The sequence below is a fragment of the Phacochoerus africanus genome, chromosome 4 (assembly GCF_016906955.1).
Source record: "Phacochoerus africanus isolate WHEZ1 chromosome 4, ROS_Pafr_v1, whole genome shotgun sequence".
In the NCBI taxonomy this organism is placed as follows: Eukaryota; Metazoa; Chordata; class Mammalia; order Artiodactyla; family Suidae; genus Phacochoerus; species Phacochoerus africanus.
Genome location: NC_062547.1, coordinates 140,808,899 through 140,826,905, shown reverse-complemented (window position 1 = coordinate 140,826,905; position 18,007 = coordinate 140,808,899). Strand labels below are relative to the sequence as shown.

General features: G+C 42.7%; 1 protein-coding gene across 2 annotated transcripts in view; it reads right to left on the bottom strand.

The window, feature by feature from the left end:
- CTNNA1 (catenin alpha 1) overlaps positions 1–18,007 on the bottom strand; it is a 187,816-nt gene that overhangs the window by 36,759 nt on the left and 133,050 nt on the right. For both annotated transcript variants that reach the window (XM_047778741.1, XM_047778742.1), the window contains 2 exons: positions 9,863–9,943; positions 8,570–8,722 (listed from right to left, as the gene is read on the bottom strand). In XM_047778741.1, the coding sequence (XP_047634697.1) occupies positions 8,570–8,722; positions 9,863–9,943 (234 nt within the window). The remainder of the gene's footprint in view (positions 1–8,569; positions 8,723–9,862; positions 9,944–18,007) is intronic.

Below are 18,007 nucleotides of genomic sequence, written 5' to 3'. Positions count from 1 at the left end.
GACGCGGCTCAGATCCCACGTTGCTGTGGCTCTGGCGTAGGCCGGTGGCTACAGCTCCGATTCAACCCCTAGCCTGGGAACCTCCATATGCCGTGGGAGCGGCCCAAGAAATAGCAACAATAACAACAACAACAAAAAAGACAAAAGACAAAAAAAAAGAAGGTTTAATATGTAAGAAGAAATGGAAAGCAACGAAAATATGGTATCAGGTAAAATTTATTCAAAAGTTGAACTAAATGATTAAAGCAGTAACAACAGCGTCTAACTTGTGGGGCTAAAAATTAAGAGACCCAATATACTGGGCAACAATAACATTTACATTAGATAATGACTGAAGTTAAAGCGTTCCAAGATGCTCGGTTGTTTCAGGAGGAAAAGGTAATGATTAACCTCAAACTCTGAGTTAAACATGCATGCTAGGGAGCTCCCCTTGTGGCGCAGTGGAAACCAATCCAACTAGTAACCATGAGGCTGCGGGTTCGATCCCTGGCCTCGCTCAGTGGGTTAAGGATCTGGCATTGCCGTGAGCTGTGGTGTAGGCCGGCAGCTGTAGCTCCAACTGGACCCCTGGCCTGGGATCCTCCATATGCTGCACTCGCAGCTGTTAAAAAAAAAAAAGGCAAAAAACCCCAAACCAAAAACAAATAAACATGCATGCTAAAATATCCCGAGTTGCTACTAATAGAACACAGAATGTATGATTTCCAAACATGAAGAGAAAGAGAAAAGTAGGAGGCTGGGAGACTTGATCAACCCAAAAGGGAAGGAGAGTTAGAAACAGAGGGCGAGGGATGAGAGAGTTAAGAAGAGGAAAGAGAGCACCCTCACGGACACTAGTCGAGCCCTTAACCTGCTCAGCCACAAGGGAAACTCCTAACTAAACATACGCTCTTCACCAGGTACATTTACAGCATAAAGAAAGAGAATGGCTGAACACTCTTTTAAAACAGAGAGCAAGCCACACGGGGATGACCAGGAGGACCACTGGACTCACAGCCCTCTGTTCCAATACTGTCCCTGGGAGGCCGAAGGCCACACGCTGGGTCAGCCCCACACCGAATCACGGGCGGCCGGATCTCAAGTCAGGGTCAGCCGAATGATGTGAGCTTGCCCTTCTAGGGGGACTTACAAAGGGGGGAAAATCGTGTGGAATCTTCACTACATCTATTGCTAAAATAGCTATCTGCGGACCCTATCTATTAAATCATTCACTGCCCCTTACGTCACACCTTTACGACAGGCTTATTTCCCACGGCAAAAAGGGCATCCTTCCTCCATTCTGAAGACAAGAACTACACAACTGATTGTGTTTCATCCTTTCCTGTGTGCTACCAGGAAGTGAAGTGCCACACCAAACTCAAGCATGGCAATTATAGTTCATAATTGCGTGTTATTTCTCTCCTAGGTCCTGATTTTCTTCATCTGCCTTATTTCATATGTTCTTGTATTAAATGAGTCACACCAAATTTAATTTTAGGACGAGGCCGAATATAAAATTAAGTATCTATAGTAGCAGGATTAGAAAGCATGAATTTACTAAAATATCATAAGCCATTTTAAACGGCTTGGCTATTTGATATTTTTTAAAATGCTTTCATGTGTAGATAACTGCCCAGGTGACAGTGTCATCACTTCCATTTACCAGTTACTATACGGACCGCTTGGAAGGTGTCCTATTTCTATCTAACTCCTGAATAATCAATCAGTAAGGCTAGGAAGAGCCTATCTAAACATTCGTCTATCAGCTCTAGTGGTGGGGAAACTGCGGGGTGGGCATGCTTCTGAAGCAGGGCCAGAGTTAGTAGGCTAAGTGCTTCCCTAATCTTTCTTGCCAACACTCCAAGAGAAAAGAAACCTGATGCTCCTTACAAACAAGATTCATCCATTGCCTTCACTTGACCATCCCAAAACTTGACTAGGTGGTGAAATTCAGCCAAAAAGGCTTGTTCGGGGTTAAGGTGTTAAAATAATACATGCCAAGACGCTTCTGTCTAATGTAACCCCGTGCGCCTGAACCTAAAAACTCTTGAAAATGTGAGAAAACCAAGCTCAATTTGCTTAGGAGAAATTCTTCCAGATTCCAAGGTCAGCATTCTCCCCCAAGAACACCTGACTGCTTTCATGCAAATATCCTACAGTCCTAGAAAACTGAAGCTTCATTTAATTTGCTGTTCGCAAGAATTTTAGCCTACAATATTATACAGAGGAAATAAGAAAATATCCAAGATATCACAGGTAGATTGTATAAGGTCAGTGTTTAATTCAAATGTTCCTTACAGAAGCTTCTTCAAGGCCACTTTACTGCATATTATCAGCACACCACAGAATAAAAGTTATAATGCAGATCATTCAATTTGCAGTTAAAATACACATTTCAAGCCAATAAAGCCAAAACCCTATGAAGTCCTGGATGATGGGAAACACTGGGGGGGAGGGGCATAGCAAGTAATAATAATCCAGCTCAAAGTCATGCCCATCACATTTGCTTTCTGGTTCCTAAAATTCACAAGGCAATGAATGAAATACTGTCTCATTGTAGCAAGTTCATTTTAACAAACAGCTAGGGCTGAGGGGAAAGGATACTAAGTAATAGATAGTTTTTATAGGCAGGATTTCATGAACTGTATTTTTCCTATTTCATTCTTAGTTTGTGAAATTGAAAAAGGATCCAGAAGAGAGCAAAATTAGCAAGGGAATACTGATTGCTCTTTAGCTATTAAGCTACTCACAGTGAAGGAGGTAGGCAAAGAATGAACCAATTAAAAAGGACACATGGGTGTTACGCTATTGACAAAAAGGTTAATATTTCTGACAGAAAATAAATTTTCCACCGCAACACACTAAACTGACAAGCAACATAAAGAAATCATTAACTTGATACGGGAGACAGAGTCAAGAATAAAAGGTGTTATGGTTCCCTTGAAGCATGACCATGCCCTTTCATAACCAGATGAAAAAAAGCCCTCAGTGCTATATTCCAGAACAGAAGACAAGAGTGACGTATCCCTCAGCTCCCGCTCCCCTACCCAGCGGCCTTGAGACACACAACCTCTGGGCACCCTACACATAAGAAAAGGCATTTCAACACCATGTGGGGAGGTAGCAGATCCCATGGACAAGTGTAGTGTAGGGAAGTCAGGTCGCAGCCTCACAGACTCTGTTCCTTGCTCTCCCAAGTAAAATCACCAAGTCATTTAGTAAGGGTCCGATAGGCAGCAGGCACCACACAGCTTTCCAAAAACTAGGCCCGCACAGAGGGACTGGAGAAATTTACTTCTGCTCATAAAACCTCAAGAGGAAGAGTGTGGTTTTTATCTTGAAACTGATCTTGTATTTCCATACTGTGACACACAGAGAAACTATCCGAAAAGGTTCCCCATCTCTACGTGGACATTATCCCTAATACCACTCAGAAACTATCAATACAGTTGAAGCATCTTTATGTCACACCCCAAATTAAAGCAGAACCTTTTTACACTATTTGATGTGTGTGTGGGGGGGGGCACAAAACAAAATTAAAGAATTTGTAACTCGCTGAACAGCTAACTATATACAAAGAATTATAGAACCAACAGAATGATTTCTAGTGGCAAGCTGAAAGGTTCTATCCTATGCCTTGTCTTGGACAACACTATATAAACATTGGATTGGATAAAAGGAGAAAAGACATGCTTATTTTTCAAAAAAGAAAAGAAATGACCTAAGTTTGGAAGGGGCCGTCAATAATATGAAGAGGGATGCCAGCAACAGTCCTGACAGGATGGAACACTGGACTGAATCTAAGGAGTTTATCCTGGATGAGTGTCAGAACAGCAGGGAGCCAAACAAGCAGCTGCACCCTCCAGACCAGAAAAGAGAAGATGGAACTGTGCAGCAGCGCCTCTGGAGGCCAAACCCTGGAACTGCCTGACTCTGAGCTCAGTGGGAACCAAAAGCCAGGGGTAGCTCTGGCTGCTCTAATTCTGTCCACCTGCCCCTGGAGTTGAGTAAGGGCTGGCATTTGAGTGGTGAGCATTCGGAGAAGAGGGCCTCTCAAAGACCTGAGGAAATCATCCAGGCCAGTGCCAAACAAGAGAAATACAATGTGAGCCACATGAAGAGGTGAGACTAGGAGTTCCCATTGTGGCTCAGTGGTTAACAAATCCGACTAGGAACCATGAGGTTGCGGGTTCAATCCCTGGCCTTGCTCAGTGGGTTAAGGATCCAGTGTTGCTGTGAGCTGTGGTGTAGGTTGCAGACGCGGCTCAGATCCCATGTTGCTGTGGCTATGGTGTAGGCTGGTGGCTACAGGTCCAATTAGACCCCCGGCCTGGAAACCTCCATATGCCATGGGAGCAGCTCAAGAAAAGGCAAAAAGACAAAAAAAGGGGGGGGGGGACTAAAAAAATAGTATTTAATCTCAAGACAATACATTTCAACATGTAATCAATAAATCTTTTTCCACATGACGTCTTTGAAAGCAGGTATGTATTTATAATTATGGCTCCTCTCAATTTACTTGTGTGCAACAGTAAAAGATGGATAGGGGAGCTCCAGAGAAGGAGGTTATGGTTCCCATTCCTAAGAGCCCAAGAATCCACCAGTGGAACGTGCTGCCTCTGGAGGGAGGGAGTTTCCCCTACAGATGGAATTCAAGAAGGGGCTTAGGGTCATGTTGATACATGGACATTAAACAGAGGGGGATTTACACGCCAGAGGGAAAACCTGCTATTCTGTGAGAAAGAACCACTCACTTTGGAGAGGAGAGATGGACTCAATCAGAAAACCTGGCTCCTAAGGGGCAAACCTCCAGGGAAAAGTAGAACTGAGCAATGCAAGGCACACCAGGTGAGACAAGGGGTCAATCACACAAACAGGATCTAAATGAAACTGCAAGGAACACAGCAAAAAACAAGCCCTGCTAGAAGGCAGGTTCAATCCCTGGCCTCGCTCAGTGGGTTAAGGAGCTGGCACTGCTGTGAGCTGTGGAGTAGGTCGCAGATGCAGCTCGGATACCCATCGCTATGCTATGGCTGTGGTGTAGGCCAGCGGCTGCAGCTCTGATTCAACCCCGTAGCCTGGGAACTTCCATATGCTGCAGATGCAATCCAAAAAAGAAAACAAAACAAAAACAAAACAAACAAAACAACTGCAAGGAAAAGGCCTGGCCCGTCTTACCTCTTCATGTGGTCACGCAGCTAGGGAGCCAGCTACCTGAAAACCATGCACTCCATAAACCTTCAAGATGAGATGATTGAGGTATAATTAAAAAAAAAAAAAAAGTCTGCTCTTTTTTCCGGATTCCTGGGAGGACACTTCTAAATCCTTGAGAGATTTCAGAACCGACAGAAGTGTCTTTCTTACTCATCATTTACGTGAATGAGGTAACTCCGGCTGAGCCTTTCTGTTTGTGAGGCAGGTAAGGGATGGCTGGGGACAGGCGGGCCACTGTGCCAACCCTGTGAGTAGAGGGCTGGGGCTTTCCAGAAAGGTCCAGGGCAGAAAGGGACTCCATCAATTGTACCCACACAGTGAAAGCTCAGGGGGTGACAGGCCCTGATTCCGTGGGGAGAGGATGGAAACTCTCCTTGAAACCTTCCCACATTTCGCCCTCTGCGTCTCTGCACTTGCATGGTCCTGATTTGTCTCCTTCACAGTAGAATGCGGTCTAAGGACGGTACTTGTCCTGAGTTCTAGGAGCTGTTCTATCAAATTACTGAACCTGAAGTGGGCCATGGGAACCCTCCATGGGAACCCTCCAAACCTGTAGCCACTTGACCAGAAGAGCGGGGAGACTGGGGACCCTCAAACCTAGAGTGGGCATTTAAACTGAGGGCACTCTTGGGACAAGGGAAGAATCATGAGACCCCTTGAACTGACAGACAGTTGGGTCAGAAGTACTGGTGAGCTGGGGACCCCCTAACCTGAAGGTGGCATCTGTAGTGAGGGCACTCTTGCTCAGGCATCATGGCCTTTACCTGTGGAGTCTGTGCTAAGCCCAGGTGGCTAGTGGCAGAAATGTACTATGGTATGTTACGAAGATGAACACATCTGGCACAACTCTCTGTGGCTGTAGAATCTGAGCCCTTCCCGTCCTGCTAGAGGCCTATCATCACCAGCCCTACTCAGCTTTCCCACAGAGCTCTTACTACCCCCTAAACCCCCAGGAAAAATGGCAAAGGGCCCCTAAACCCAAAGTTGGCTTGCTGACATTTACTACACCTAAAAGGGGGAACCAATGAAAAGGAAGCTGTCAGGAGACGAAGAAAAACAACCACAACGAAGCATTTTACCTCCGCTTAATTCAGTGTTTCTTTACAATACAAAAGTACTAGTGTGGGGAGAAGCAGCCTTGTCATTGAAGAATAAAGTTCTGCCTTGAATCAGGAACTCAAGGCTTCCACAGCTTTAAAAATTCATTTCCTTTTCAGGCTCATGTGCAATTATGCATCCTAGTATCTGTTATTACCATAAATGTAAATTAAAAGTTTGCAGAATGGTACTACAATGGAACTACCTAACTCTGGTTATGCCTAAAGCGATGAAAAGCCGTGTGTCATTTAATACACATATATCCTGTGCAGGGGATGATGGGGGTGGGGGGCCGAGAGAGGGGAGAAAGGAGTCAGACGTGAGCTGGGATAGGGAAAGCCAAACTCTAAACTCCAAAGGGCCCTTGGTTCATTCAGAAAGAAATGAAAGTATAAGCATGCACAAAGTTCCTGGAGTAAGGTCTCCAAAGCCACCTGATCCACCAAGGGCTCCTTACTGGGCACCAGGCGGTCCACCAGGCTTGAGGGGCACAGCCCCCAATGCAGGAGGGATGCAAGTGACTTCTCTAAGGTTCAGTTTCCTTCCCTGAGAAATGTGGGAAGTACACAGTATTTGCATATACATGGTACACAGTAGTGCTAAGCAAGGATCAGTTCTGTTGGATGGAGAGGCTGAGGACTGCACAGCAAGCCAGAACAGCGGCGGTACAGACAAGAGCTGCCCTGTGCGCTTCGGTCCACCACACCCTTTCAGATGCCCGCTCCCGGGCATTATGCTCCCTGTGACTCAGGGCCAGGGGCTGGCAGTGCCCTCACTTCCTGCCTCCCAGGCATACTCTGATATGTAGGCCCCTCACAGGAGGGAGGGTTCCTCAAGACAAGCTTTGTATGTCTGAAGATTACATCCTACGCTCATGGGACTACTGTCAATAAAACTCTGCTTAATGAAGACACAAAATGCAAGTCTTCTGACCAAGTACTAGAATTATTAACTTGAATAGCAAACCGACCTACATATTTTGTACAGAATTGATCCAGGCGAGAACAATGATTAATGTTCAAAGAAAACCGGATGTAATATCAGTAACACGCTGAATGTGATCACTGATGTTTTCCTTAGAGTATTTTTATGGTTCAAACCTGGTCTAATGTCTCTATAAATCCAAATGCACTAGACACACATTTTACATAACAGGCCAATTTTCTATTGTTACATAATTACCACTTACCAAATGGTCTATGGAACATCTCTTCCAAATATTAGCTGTTTTACATTAAGTTTACAAATGCTTATTATGTGTCAAATTTTTGAAGTAGAGTAATAATGAATAAATTAAACAGTCATACAATTTTAAGTAATCAAACGGTAGGACCAACCCTAACTTCCCTGGAAATTAAATAGCAACTCGATCTTCTTGTCACATAACCAACCAACCACTAACACTAATTTCTACTCTTCAAATATATCTAATTAGTAGCACATTAGGGCTCAGTTTCTTGTATTTTATTTTATTTTTGGCCACACCCATGGCATGGAGAAGGTCCCAGGACAAAGATCAAACCCACACCACAGCTGTAACTAGCCCCCACAGCAGTGACAATACTATGTCCTTAACCTCCTGAACCCCAAGGGAACTCCAGTTTCTTCTATGTTAAAACAAAGTGACTGAGCCGGGTCTGTGTCTCAGGCAAAGGATTAAGCACTTGACATGCACCATCTCTTTTAGATTTCAAAACAACCCCTAGATATGGAATAGGTCGCAGAGGCGGCTTGGATCTGGCGTTGCTGTGGCTGTGATGTACGCCGGCAGCTACAGCTCCTATTGGACCCCTAACCTGGGAACCTCCATATGCTGCGGGTGCGGCCCTATAAAAATAAACAAACAAACGAAACCAACAATCAACAACAAAAAAATCACTAGATAGGCAACATTTTACAGATAAGAAATGGGTATTCAAAGCTGTTCAGTAATTTGCCAGGATGGAAGCCCAGGCAGTCTGACTCCTGAGCGCCAGCATCTAACCACAACTTTCCATAATGTCTTCTGAATATAAGCATGTCATGATTAATGTTAACACTAAGTGGAGATGTGAAGTTTCCCAGATAGGAATCACCTCTATTTATCACGTACATAACTAATATTAACTGACCAAATCGGTAGTTTTGGATAGATGTTAAGTAATACTCAAAGACTTTCATCTTATACATATTATTCATTAGATGAGCTCCTAAATTTTTCAGCTGCTTAAATAATGTGATTAAAAATCACCACACTCCACCAAGTAACCCACAGGTAATAAATTGCTAATATACTTACCTCAATTAATTTGTTGGCATGTTCACGGAAAACTTGGGCATATTCTTTAACTTCTTTCTCATTTCCATTCTTTGCAGCTTCAATCAATACTAAAAGTGGAACGTTGGTTTCCAGAAATGAATCTGAAACATGGTCCATGACAGCTTTGCGGAGCTAATAATTAAATTGTAAAAATGTGATTTTATTTCTACCAAGAAGCTAGATTGCTTTTTTCTCTTGTACTTTAAATCTAATGGAAGCTCCTGACAGTTTGGCTGTACTTATATGAGGCCCCCTCATGTAAGCCACACAGTTATATAATCTGCAACACAGGAAACACAATTGTGCAGTTAATAGCCTACACTACAGTTGCAGCGTTTCAGAGACAGAATCAGTTTTCAAAACAAAATTCTTTTTTCTTGGGAATTACAAAACTAAAGCTTGTATCTTAAAGAAATAATTTAAAAAACTGAACAGAAAAGAGCTCTGGGTTGAACTGGCACAAAGTCCTGAAATAAATAAATCAGTAGCTTAACTGGCCAAACAAGATGAGAAGGGAGGAAAGAAGCACTTTCTGGCTTATCTGAAGGGGGTTGGCCACATTATGAATCTTAATACTGAAGGTTATCTTTCTCTCTGTTTGGGACACTACTTTACCAAAGGAAAATGAATAGATACGTTTCAGCTTAAATTTTGTTTTATATCAGATATGAATGATAAAAATGTTCTCTGGAGATTACTTATATTATTTGTATTATCACTGCAACTTTTTAAAATCCTAAAACATTGTTTTACAAATTCAACTCACTTTTTCTAGGGGTTCAATTTGAATCCAAAATGTGAATAGGATTATTTAACATTAAATGAAGAGAGAGACCTGTGTTTACTAACTTGGAAAACTGAGGGCCCCAAATTCCTCTATACCTACCATATTTGTACTGGAAACACATCTCCACCAAAGATCAAAATCAGAATCTGTCTCCACTGCATGTAAGTTAACATCACAAGATTCTGCAGTGTATTTTCGCAGGTACCCAAGTCATTTTAAACTCATTTTTTCACCTAAACATCCTTTTTACAGTAGAGCTAATTTCTTCAGTCGATTCCAGTGGGACTGTATTATCCTAGGTCCCCAAGAGACTTTATTAGCTACTTAGAAGATTATTAGCAACAAAACACAGATAGGCAGTGTCCTATGGAAATTCATCCTAAACCTCAATAAAGCATGTGGGTCCAGGACTTGCTGGGATTTTTACAAGACAACAAAATTGAGACGTTAGGAAAACAATCAGCACCTTCTTTCGGCCAGCTTACCTGCCTGCGCAGGTCTCTAGTCTTCTTGGTCATTTTATCTATTGCAGAATTGAGGGCATCACTTCTTTCTTTACGTCCAGCCTAGAAAACAAGGAAAGAGACACACATTTTACTAATTTCCATGGAAAGGTAATGAAAGCCAATAGCTATACTCAAATCAACACTGAAATCTTTTTGTCCCAAGTTGTGAAATACATGTAGGTCGCAAAGTACCACATGGCTCGGTTCATGAAACTCTCACCTAAAACTCTTCGGCTCCACATTATCTCAGGATGGAAACTGAGGGAGTTGTGTCAAAATAAAAGAAGCCAATCGTCAAGATTTTTGCTTAAAGTTCTGCTTGAAAAATTAAATTTCTATTTTAATTAAAGGTTCAGCACACGACAGCTTTATTAATGAACCAGCTCTCCTTGAAGTGCATGCAAGAACAGATTATACCCGAATTTGATGAACTCTGAGATATGTAGCATACCAAAATGTGAAAGATGGAGTTTCCACTGTGGCTTGGCAGGTTTAGGACCCGAAGAGCTTCCGTGAGGATGTGGGTTCAATCCCTCGCCTCGTTCAGTGGGTTAAGGATTTGATGTTGTCATAAGCTGCGGGGTAGGTCACAGATGCAGCTCAGACCTGGTGTTGCCATGGCTGTGGCATAGGCCTCAGTTTTAGCCCCAATTTGACCCCTAGTTTGGGAACTTCCATATGCTGCAGGTGCAGCCATAAAAAGGAAAAAAAAGAATGTGAAAGACGGCAGTTAGTACTAAAACAATGTGAAACAACACTTTTAAAAACTAAGATGTAGCATGATGGATTGGAATTAATAATGTACATTATACAGCTCAAATAGGAGTGCTTTGTAAGATTACTTTAGCCATATTAAAAGTCTAGACTGGAGTTGCCACTGTGGCTCAGTGGGTTAAGTACCCAATATTGTCTCTGTGAGGATGCAGGTTCAATCCCTGGCCTCACTCAGTGGGTTAAGGATCTGGCGATGCCACAAGCTGCAGCAAAGGTCACAGATGCTGCTCAGATGCGGTGCTGCTGTAGTTGCGGTACAGTACACACACCTGCAGCTCTGATTCAACCCCTGGACCAGGAACTTCCATATGCCGCAGGTATGGCCATAAAAAGAAAAAAAAAAGTCTAGACTATCTTAATGCAATTATAATGAATCGAAAAGAACATACCGGCTACTCTGAGAGAGGTATGTAAATCAGCATTTCTTCAGAAGTAAGGGAGTTGAGTGGACATTTGTCTGCGGAGTATTCTAAGCACAATCAAGACAGACGGTAGTTGAAAGAAAAGGGACAAAGATAGGTACACCGAGTAGAGCTGGTAGCCATGTGCTTATCAACACCTAGGTAAGACACCAGCTAGCTTAAAGTATGAAAGTTTTTCCTTACCAAATGCCAAGTCAAAAAATGTGGCTCTTTCAGTAAAACATGTACTAATTAGGAGTTCCCGTCGTGGCGCAGTGGTTAACGAATCCGACTAGGAACCATGAGGTTGCGGGTTCGGTCCCTGCCCTTGCTCAGTGGGTTAACGATCAGGCGTTGCCGTGAGCTGTGGTGTAGGTTGCAGACGCGGCTCGGACCCCGCGTTGCTGTGGCTCTGGCGTAGGCCGGTGGCTACAGCTCCGATTAGACCCCTAGCCTGGGAACCTCCATATGCCGCGGGAGCAGCCCAAGAAATAGCAACAACAACAACAACAACAAAAAGACAAAAAAAAACATGTACTAATTAGAGAAGAGATACAGATGGACATAGGAATTTAACCCAGTGTTCCTCTCTACCCACAGGTACCCTCGAGACATTCTGGTACGGATATGCCAGCAGCACATAAGTCAGCAAAGCAGAGGAACAGCCAGGGACGGGGAGATGTGGTTCTACGCTCCCAAGTGTTCCCATCTGGAACTCAATTTCTCCCTTATCTCCCATCTGTGAAATGGGGACAATGACATCTGTCCTTCTGCCTCCATCTCAGGACTGTGAGGAGAAAAGAGAAGGAGATATTGAGAAATATAGGTTATTTAGCAGAAGACAGAAAGGAGACAAAAGGGGCTTTAAAATGGTGAGCTGAAATATAAGCAATACAGAAAGACAAATACCCTATGATATCACTTATCTGTAGAATCTAAAATATGGCACAAGTGAACCCATCTACAAAACAGAAACACTCAAAGACATGGAGAAGAGGCTTGTGGTTGCCAAGGGTGGGGGGAGTGGGATGGACGGGGAGTCTGGGATAGGTAGGTGCAAACTATGGCTCTTAGAACGGATAAGCAATGAGGTCCTACTGTATAGCATAAGGAACTACATCCAATCTCTTGGGACAGAACGTGATAGAATCTAATATGAGAAAAAGAATGTATATATATCTATGTATGACTGGGTCACTTTTCTGTAAAGCAGGAATTGGTACAAAGCTGTAAATCAACTATACTTTAAAAAATTTAGAAAATAAAAATAAAAAATAAGCACTTAATATGGTCATTATCAAATCTGGTTAGGGTCACATCCCTTTTCTCCCAAATGCACTGCCAATAAGATGAAGTAATCCCCTAATATTAATGCTTTTTTTTTTTAAGAGTTTCAACAAAACTTGAGAAAGTATGAGAACTTCTACCTGAAGGAAGAAAATGTGATTTATTCATGGCCATTAGGAAAAAAGTAGACAAGTATATTTAGTTACTGACAATCTCAAAGATCAAAATACCAGGATCTAAAGCAAAAATTGAGTTTAAAAAAAATCAGGAGTTCCCGTTGTGGCTCAGCAGAAACTAATCTGGCTAGCATTCATGAGGACACAGGTTCAATCCTTGACCTCATGCAGTGGGTTAAGGATCCAGCATTGCTGTGAACTGTAGTGTATGTCGCAGACATAGCTCGGATCCTGTGGTGTTGGCCAGCAGCTACAGCTCCAAATAGACCCCTAGGGTGGGAACCTCTATATGCCACGGGCGTGGCCCTAAAAAGACAATCAAACTGAGCTCATTGTTACTGCATAAAGCAGGAAAGTCTCAGCCCATTTTGTAGACACTCAAGCACTCACTTCTAAGTAAAACTAGTAAAATTTGTCATTGTTCCTAGCCACATTTTTTTTTTTGGTTTTTCTAATAAATCACTTACTCCAGAAAATACGTGTTATCTGTTCAATGACCTCATAAGAGCCAATTCCCTAGAATGCCCAGAAATGTCTTCAATTTGGGTAGAAGGACTTACTTAGAAAGTTGTATAAAGTTAGTAGATACATGTATATGAATGAAGTTAGAACACATCCTCACGCCATCCACAAAAATAAACTCAAAATGGCTTAAAGACTTAAATATAAGACAAGACACCTTAAAACTCCTAGAAGAAAGCAGAGGCAAAACATGCTGACATAAACCACAAAAATGTTTTCTTAGGTCAGCTTCCCAAGGCAATTTTTAAGTTACACTAAAACCTTCTTTTTAAAATTGAAGTATAAGGAGTTCCCGTCGTGGCGCAGTGCTTAACGAATCCGACTAGGAACCATGAGGTTGCGGGTTCAATCCCTGCCCTTGCTCAGTGGGTTAACGATCCGGCGTTGCCGTGAGCTGTGGTGTAGGTTGCAGACGCGGCTCGGATCCCGCGTTGCTGTGGCTCTGGCATAGGCCAGTGGCTACAGCTCCGATTGGACCCCTAGCCTGGGAACCTCCATATGCCACGGGAGCGGCCCAAGAAATGGCAAAAAGACCAAAAAAAAAAAAAAAAATTTGAAGTATAGTGGAGACCACCTTTTAAGGCAAAGCATCCCTTAAAAAAAAAAGTCAAAGAAACAAAAGCAAAAATAAATAAAGGGACCTAGTTAAATTTTGCTCTGGCACCACAAAAGAAACCGTTAAAAAAAAAAAAAAAAAACCTCAAAAGGAAAAGCCAACCTATGGACTGGGAGAAAATATTTGCAAATGATACAACTGACAAGGGCTTAATTTCCAAAATATACAAATAGCACACAGAATTCAATAACAAAAAAACCAAATGACCCAGTCAAAATGTAGGCAGAAGACCTAGAGAGACATTTCTCCAAAGAGGACATACAGATGGCCAAAAAGCATACAAAAAACAGCTGGACATCTCTAATTATTAAAGAAATGCAAATCAAAACTACAACTACACTTCACAAAGGTCAGAATGGCCATCATTAAAAAGTCTACAAATAACAAATGCTGGAGAGGGTATGGAGAAAAGGGCATTGTTGATGAATGTAAGCTGGTGCAGCCACTACACAGAACAGTATGGAGGTTCCCCAAAAAACTAAAAATAGAGTTGCCATGTAGTCAAGCAATCCCACTCCTGGGCACATTCCCAGACAAAACTGTAATTCAAAAAGATACGGGCACCCATTTGTTCTTAGCAGCACTATTTACCACAGTCAAAACATGGAAACAGCCTCAATGTCTGTAGACAGGTGAATCGATAAAGAAGATGTGGTACACATACACAATAGAATACTACTGAGCCCTAAAAAAGAACACAATAATGCCATGTGGAGCAACATGGATGGACCTAGAGGTTACCATACTAAGTGAGGTAAGACAGAAAGAGAAAGACAAATATCATATGCTATCACTTATATATTGAACGTAAAATCCAACACAAATCAACATTATCCAGGAAAAAAGTGAACTCACAGAAGAGACTTGTGGTTGACAAGGAGATGGGGGGATTGGGAGTTTGAGACAATGTTATATATAGGATGGATAAACACAAGGTCCTACTCTATTACACGGGCTACTATATTAAAGATACTGTGATAAACCATAACAGAAAAGAATATGAAAAGTATATGTATACATAACTGAGTCATTCTGCTGTACAGCAGAAAGTACACAACATTGTAAATCAACTATACTTCATTAAAAAAAATAAGCAAATCCTTAAACTTGACTTCTAGGGAATTACATTCACACAGCAAAATTCACTTCAAGATGCAATACGCAACATGAATCTGTTAATTCTGTTTTTTTCAAGCTGCCCTAAAAATTGTCTTTCTTGTTACTCTAGGAAATAGAGGCTTGTGCCTCATTAATCAGGAGGGGGCAGTTCAGAAGCAGCTTTTAGGTTACAATAAAAACTTTTTAAAAATTTATAGTTGAGACCACCTTTTAAATCAAAGCATCCCTAAAAAAACAAAACAAAAAAACCCCCAGCAAGTTTATAGTTCCAATCATTTAAAATAAAACAGGGACTGGAGTTCCTGTTGTGGCCCAGTGGGTTAAGAACTCAACATGATGTTCATGAGGACATGGGTTTGATCTCTGGCCTCACCCAGTGGGTTAAGGACCTGAGGTTGCTGAAAGCTGCAGTGTAGGTCACAGATGCAGCTCGGATCTGGTGTTGATGTGGCTGTGGCATAGACCTCAGCTGCAGCTAGGATTCGACCCCTAGCCTATTAAAATTGCTAAAATATAAATACATATGTATTTATGTATGTATTTTTATATGTGTGTGTGTGTGTGTGTGTATGGGATGAGTACACACACATACACATATTATAAACTTAATAATTAGTTTGATGAAGAGTGGAAAGTTTGTTAATCTGTAAAACAAGATCTAACTTCTATTTGAGATTAAAGCTGTAGGATTTTTTTTAATTTCTATTTTTGGCTAGGTCAAAGTAAAGGTGCCCAATGAATCTTTAAAATAAGTGACTCTTGGCTCTCGCCTAATTAAGAGACTATTTCACTAAGCAGAGACCACCTAGGCTCCCTCGATTTTGACATGTATGTCCCTGCTAAGCACTGACGAAATGGCTTTCAAAGAAAAGGATAACGCATGTTTGCAGTTTCAACGTAGAGCTTCTCATCAAGCAACTATCAACTAAACTGGGGAGAGGCAACACAGTTCTGGCCTTCAAAACCCATCTTTAAGAGAAGCATCAAGAAGCCACTCCACCTTCGTCCTGCAGGGACAGACGTCTATTTATTTGGACACTCTTCACTGAGCGCCTACTCTGCATCCATGGGCTACCTACTCTGTAGCCACAGTTCTTCTCCCAGAGGGTTTCTAATCTGAGATAAAATAATTCAGAGCAACACCTTGTATTATAACTATATCGATATTGTATAGGAAGTCCTTTTTTGTTTGTTTTTGTTTGTTTCTTTCTTTAGGGCCGCACCCACAGCACATGGAGGTTCCCAGGCTAGGGATCTAATCAGAGCTACAGCTGCCGGCCTACGCCAGAGCCACAGCCACACCAGATCCGAGCCGCGTCTGCAACCTACACCACAGCTCACAGCAACGCCTGATCCTTAACCCACTGAGCGAGGCCAGGGATCGAACCTGAAACCTCAAGGTTCCTAGTCGGATTTGTTTCTGCTGAGCCATGACAGCAACTCCCTACTGTACAGGGAGCAACGACAGCTGAGAGAGGTTCAGAAGGACAGCACAGTGGTCACAGTGGTAAGCAAAAGTTATACAGGAAGCTACAAAGAAGTATGACACTGATTTTTTTTTCATTATTATTTTTTAAAATAAATTTTATTGGAGTATATTGACTAAGAAAGTTGTGTTAGTTTCAGGTGTACAGCAAAGTAAATCAGTTATACATATACGTACATCTGTTCTTTTTCAGATTCTTTTCCTATATAGCTTATGACACGGTATTGAGCAATTACCCTGTGCTATACAGTAGGTCCTTGTTTCCTATTTTATACACAGTAGTGTGCATGTGAAAATGATCTTTTTTTTTAAGTCTTAAGAACTATAATTTCCTGGAGAATTTCACCCATTTTGGTGGTGACCTCTAAAAGAACAAATGTCTTTTTTTACTCTCTTTTTTCTTTTTGTCTTTTTAGGGCCGCACCCGTGGTATATGAAAGTTCCCAGGCTAGGGGTCGAATCAGTGCTCTAGATGGCGGCCTGCACCACAGCCACAGCTACTCGGGATCCGAGCCACGCTTTCGACCTACAGCACAGCTCACAGGAATGTCAGATCCTTAACCCGCTGAGCCAGGCCAGGGATCGAACCTCTGTCTTCATGGATACTAGTCAGAGATTCGTTTCCGATAAGGCATTATAGGAACTCCCACGTATCTTTTTTTTTTCTTCCACCTAACTGTCTCCTGCCTCAGAGGAAGCATTCTCCTAAAACAAAGCCACAATTCCCAACAGCCCATATCTTTGCTACAAATGACACCAGGTCTCAGCCCTGTGGCCAGTGCCCACGTCTACCAATTCCCTGTCATTCCCCGCTGCCCCTGACGCCGTTCCCACCCTCCCAGGTGGAAGAGGACGAACCATGTCATTGGCATTGTTGGGGGCATCTCGGGGCACATTTTAATCCCTAGAAATCGTGTGACGATGGCTCTTAGGTAAGCCTTAAAAAGGCTACTCAACCTGAAAGCCACAGCACAAAATAAATACAACACTTCCAGGGAAAAATGCAAAGTGAAAACGTTCACAATACTTCCAAGGGGGAAAAGGGCTCTAATTGGAAGGCCCCACGTGGTCTCCTCTGCCAGAGTGCTTCCTTCCCTTCTAATTCTGCACACTCTTCCTGCTGGAGCCCAGCCATTCCCAGCCACTCCATTACTTCAAAGACTATGGTCGCTCTGCTATTTTCCATGCTCTACTCCATCCATACACTTTTAAATTCTTCAGACATGCCAAGCTCTCTCCCACCTACCTAGAATATACTCCCGCCCCCCCTTCTAAGTCCTATCCATCCTTTAGACAAGGTATCACACTTCCTTTAAGAAGTTTCCTCTGGCCACCCTCAACTCTAAGTCAAGTTAGGCTGAACCACCACAGCACCTCATGCTTCCCCTCACAGCCATTCTCCAACCACAACCTGGGGTACCTGTTGACATGAAGAAAAAAAGAGAGAGAGAGAGAGACTAGTAACCTAATAGAAACATATTTTTTAAAACATGTAGGGGAGTTCCCATCGTGGCGCAGTGGTTAACGAATCTGACTAGGAACCATGAGGTTGCAGGTTCGATCTCTGGCCTCACTCAGGGGGTTAAGGATCAGGCGTTGCCGTGAACTGTGGTGTAGCTCGCAGACTCGGCTCAGATCTTGTGTTGCTGTGGCTCTGGTGTAGGCTGACGGCTACAGCTCCGATTAGACCCCTAGCCTGCGAACCTCCATATGCCGTGGGAGCGGCCCTAAAAAAGGCAAAAA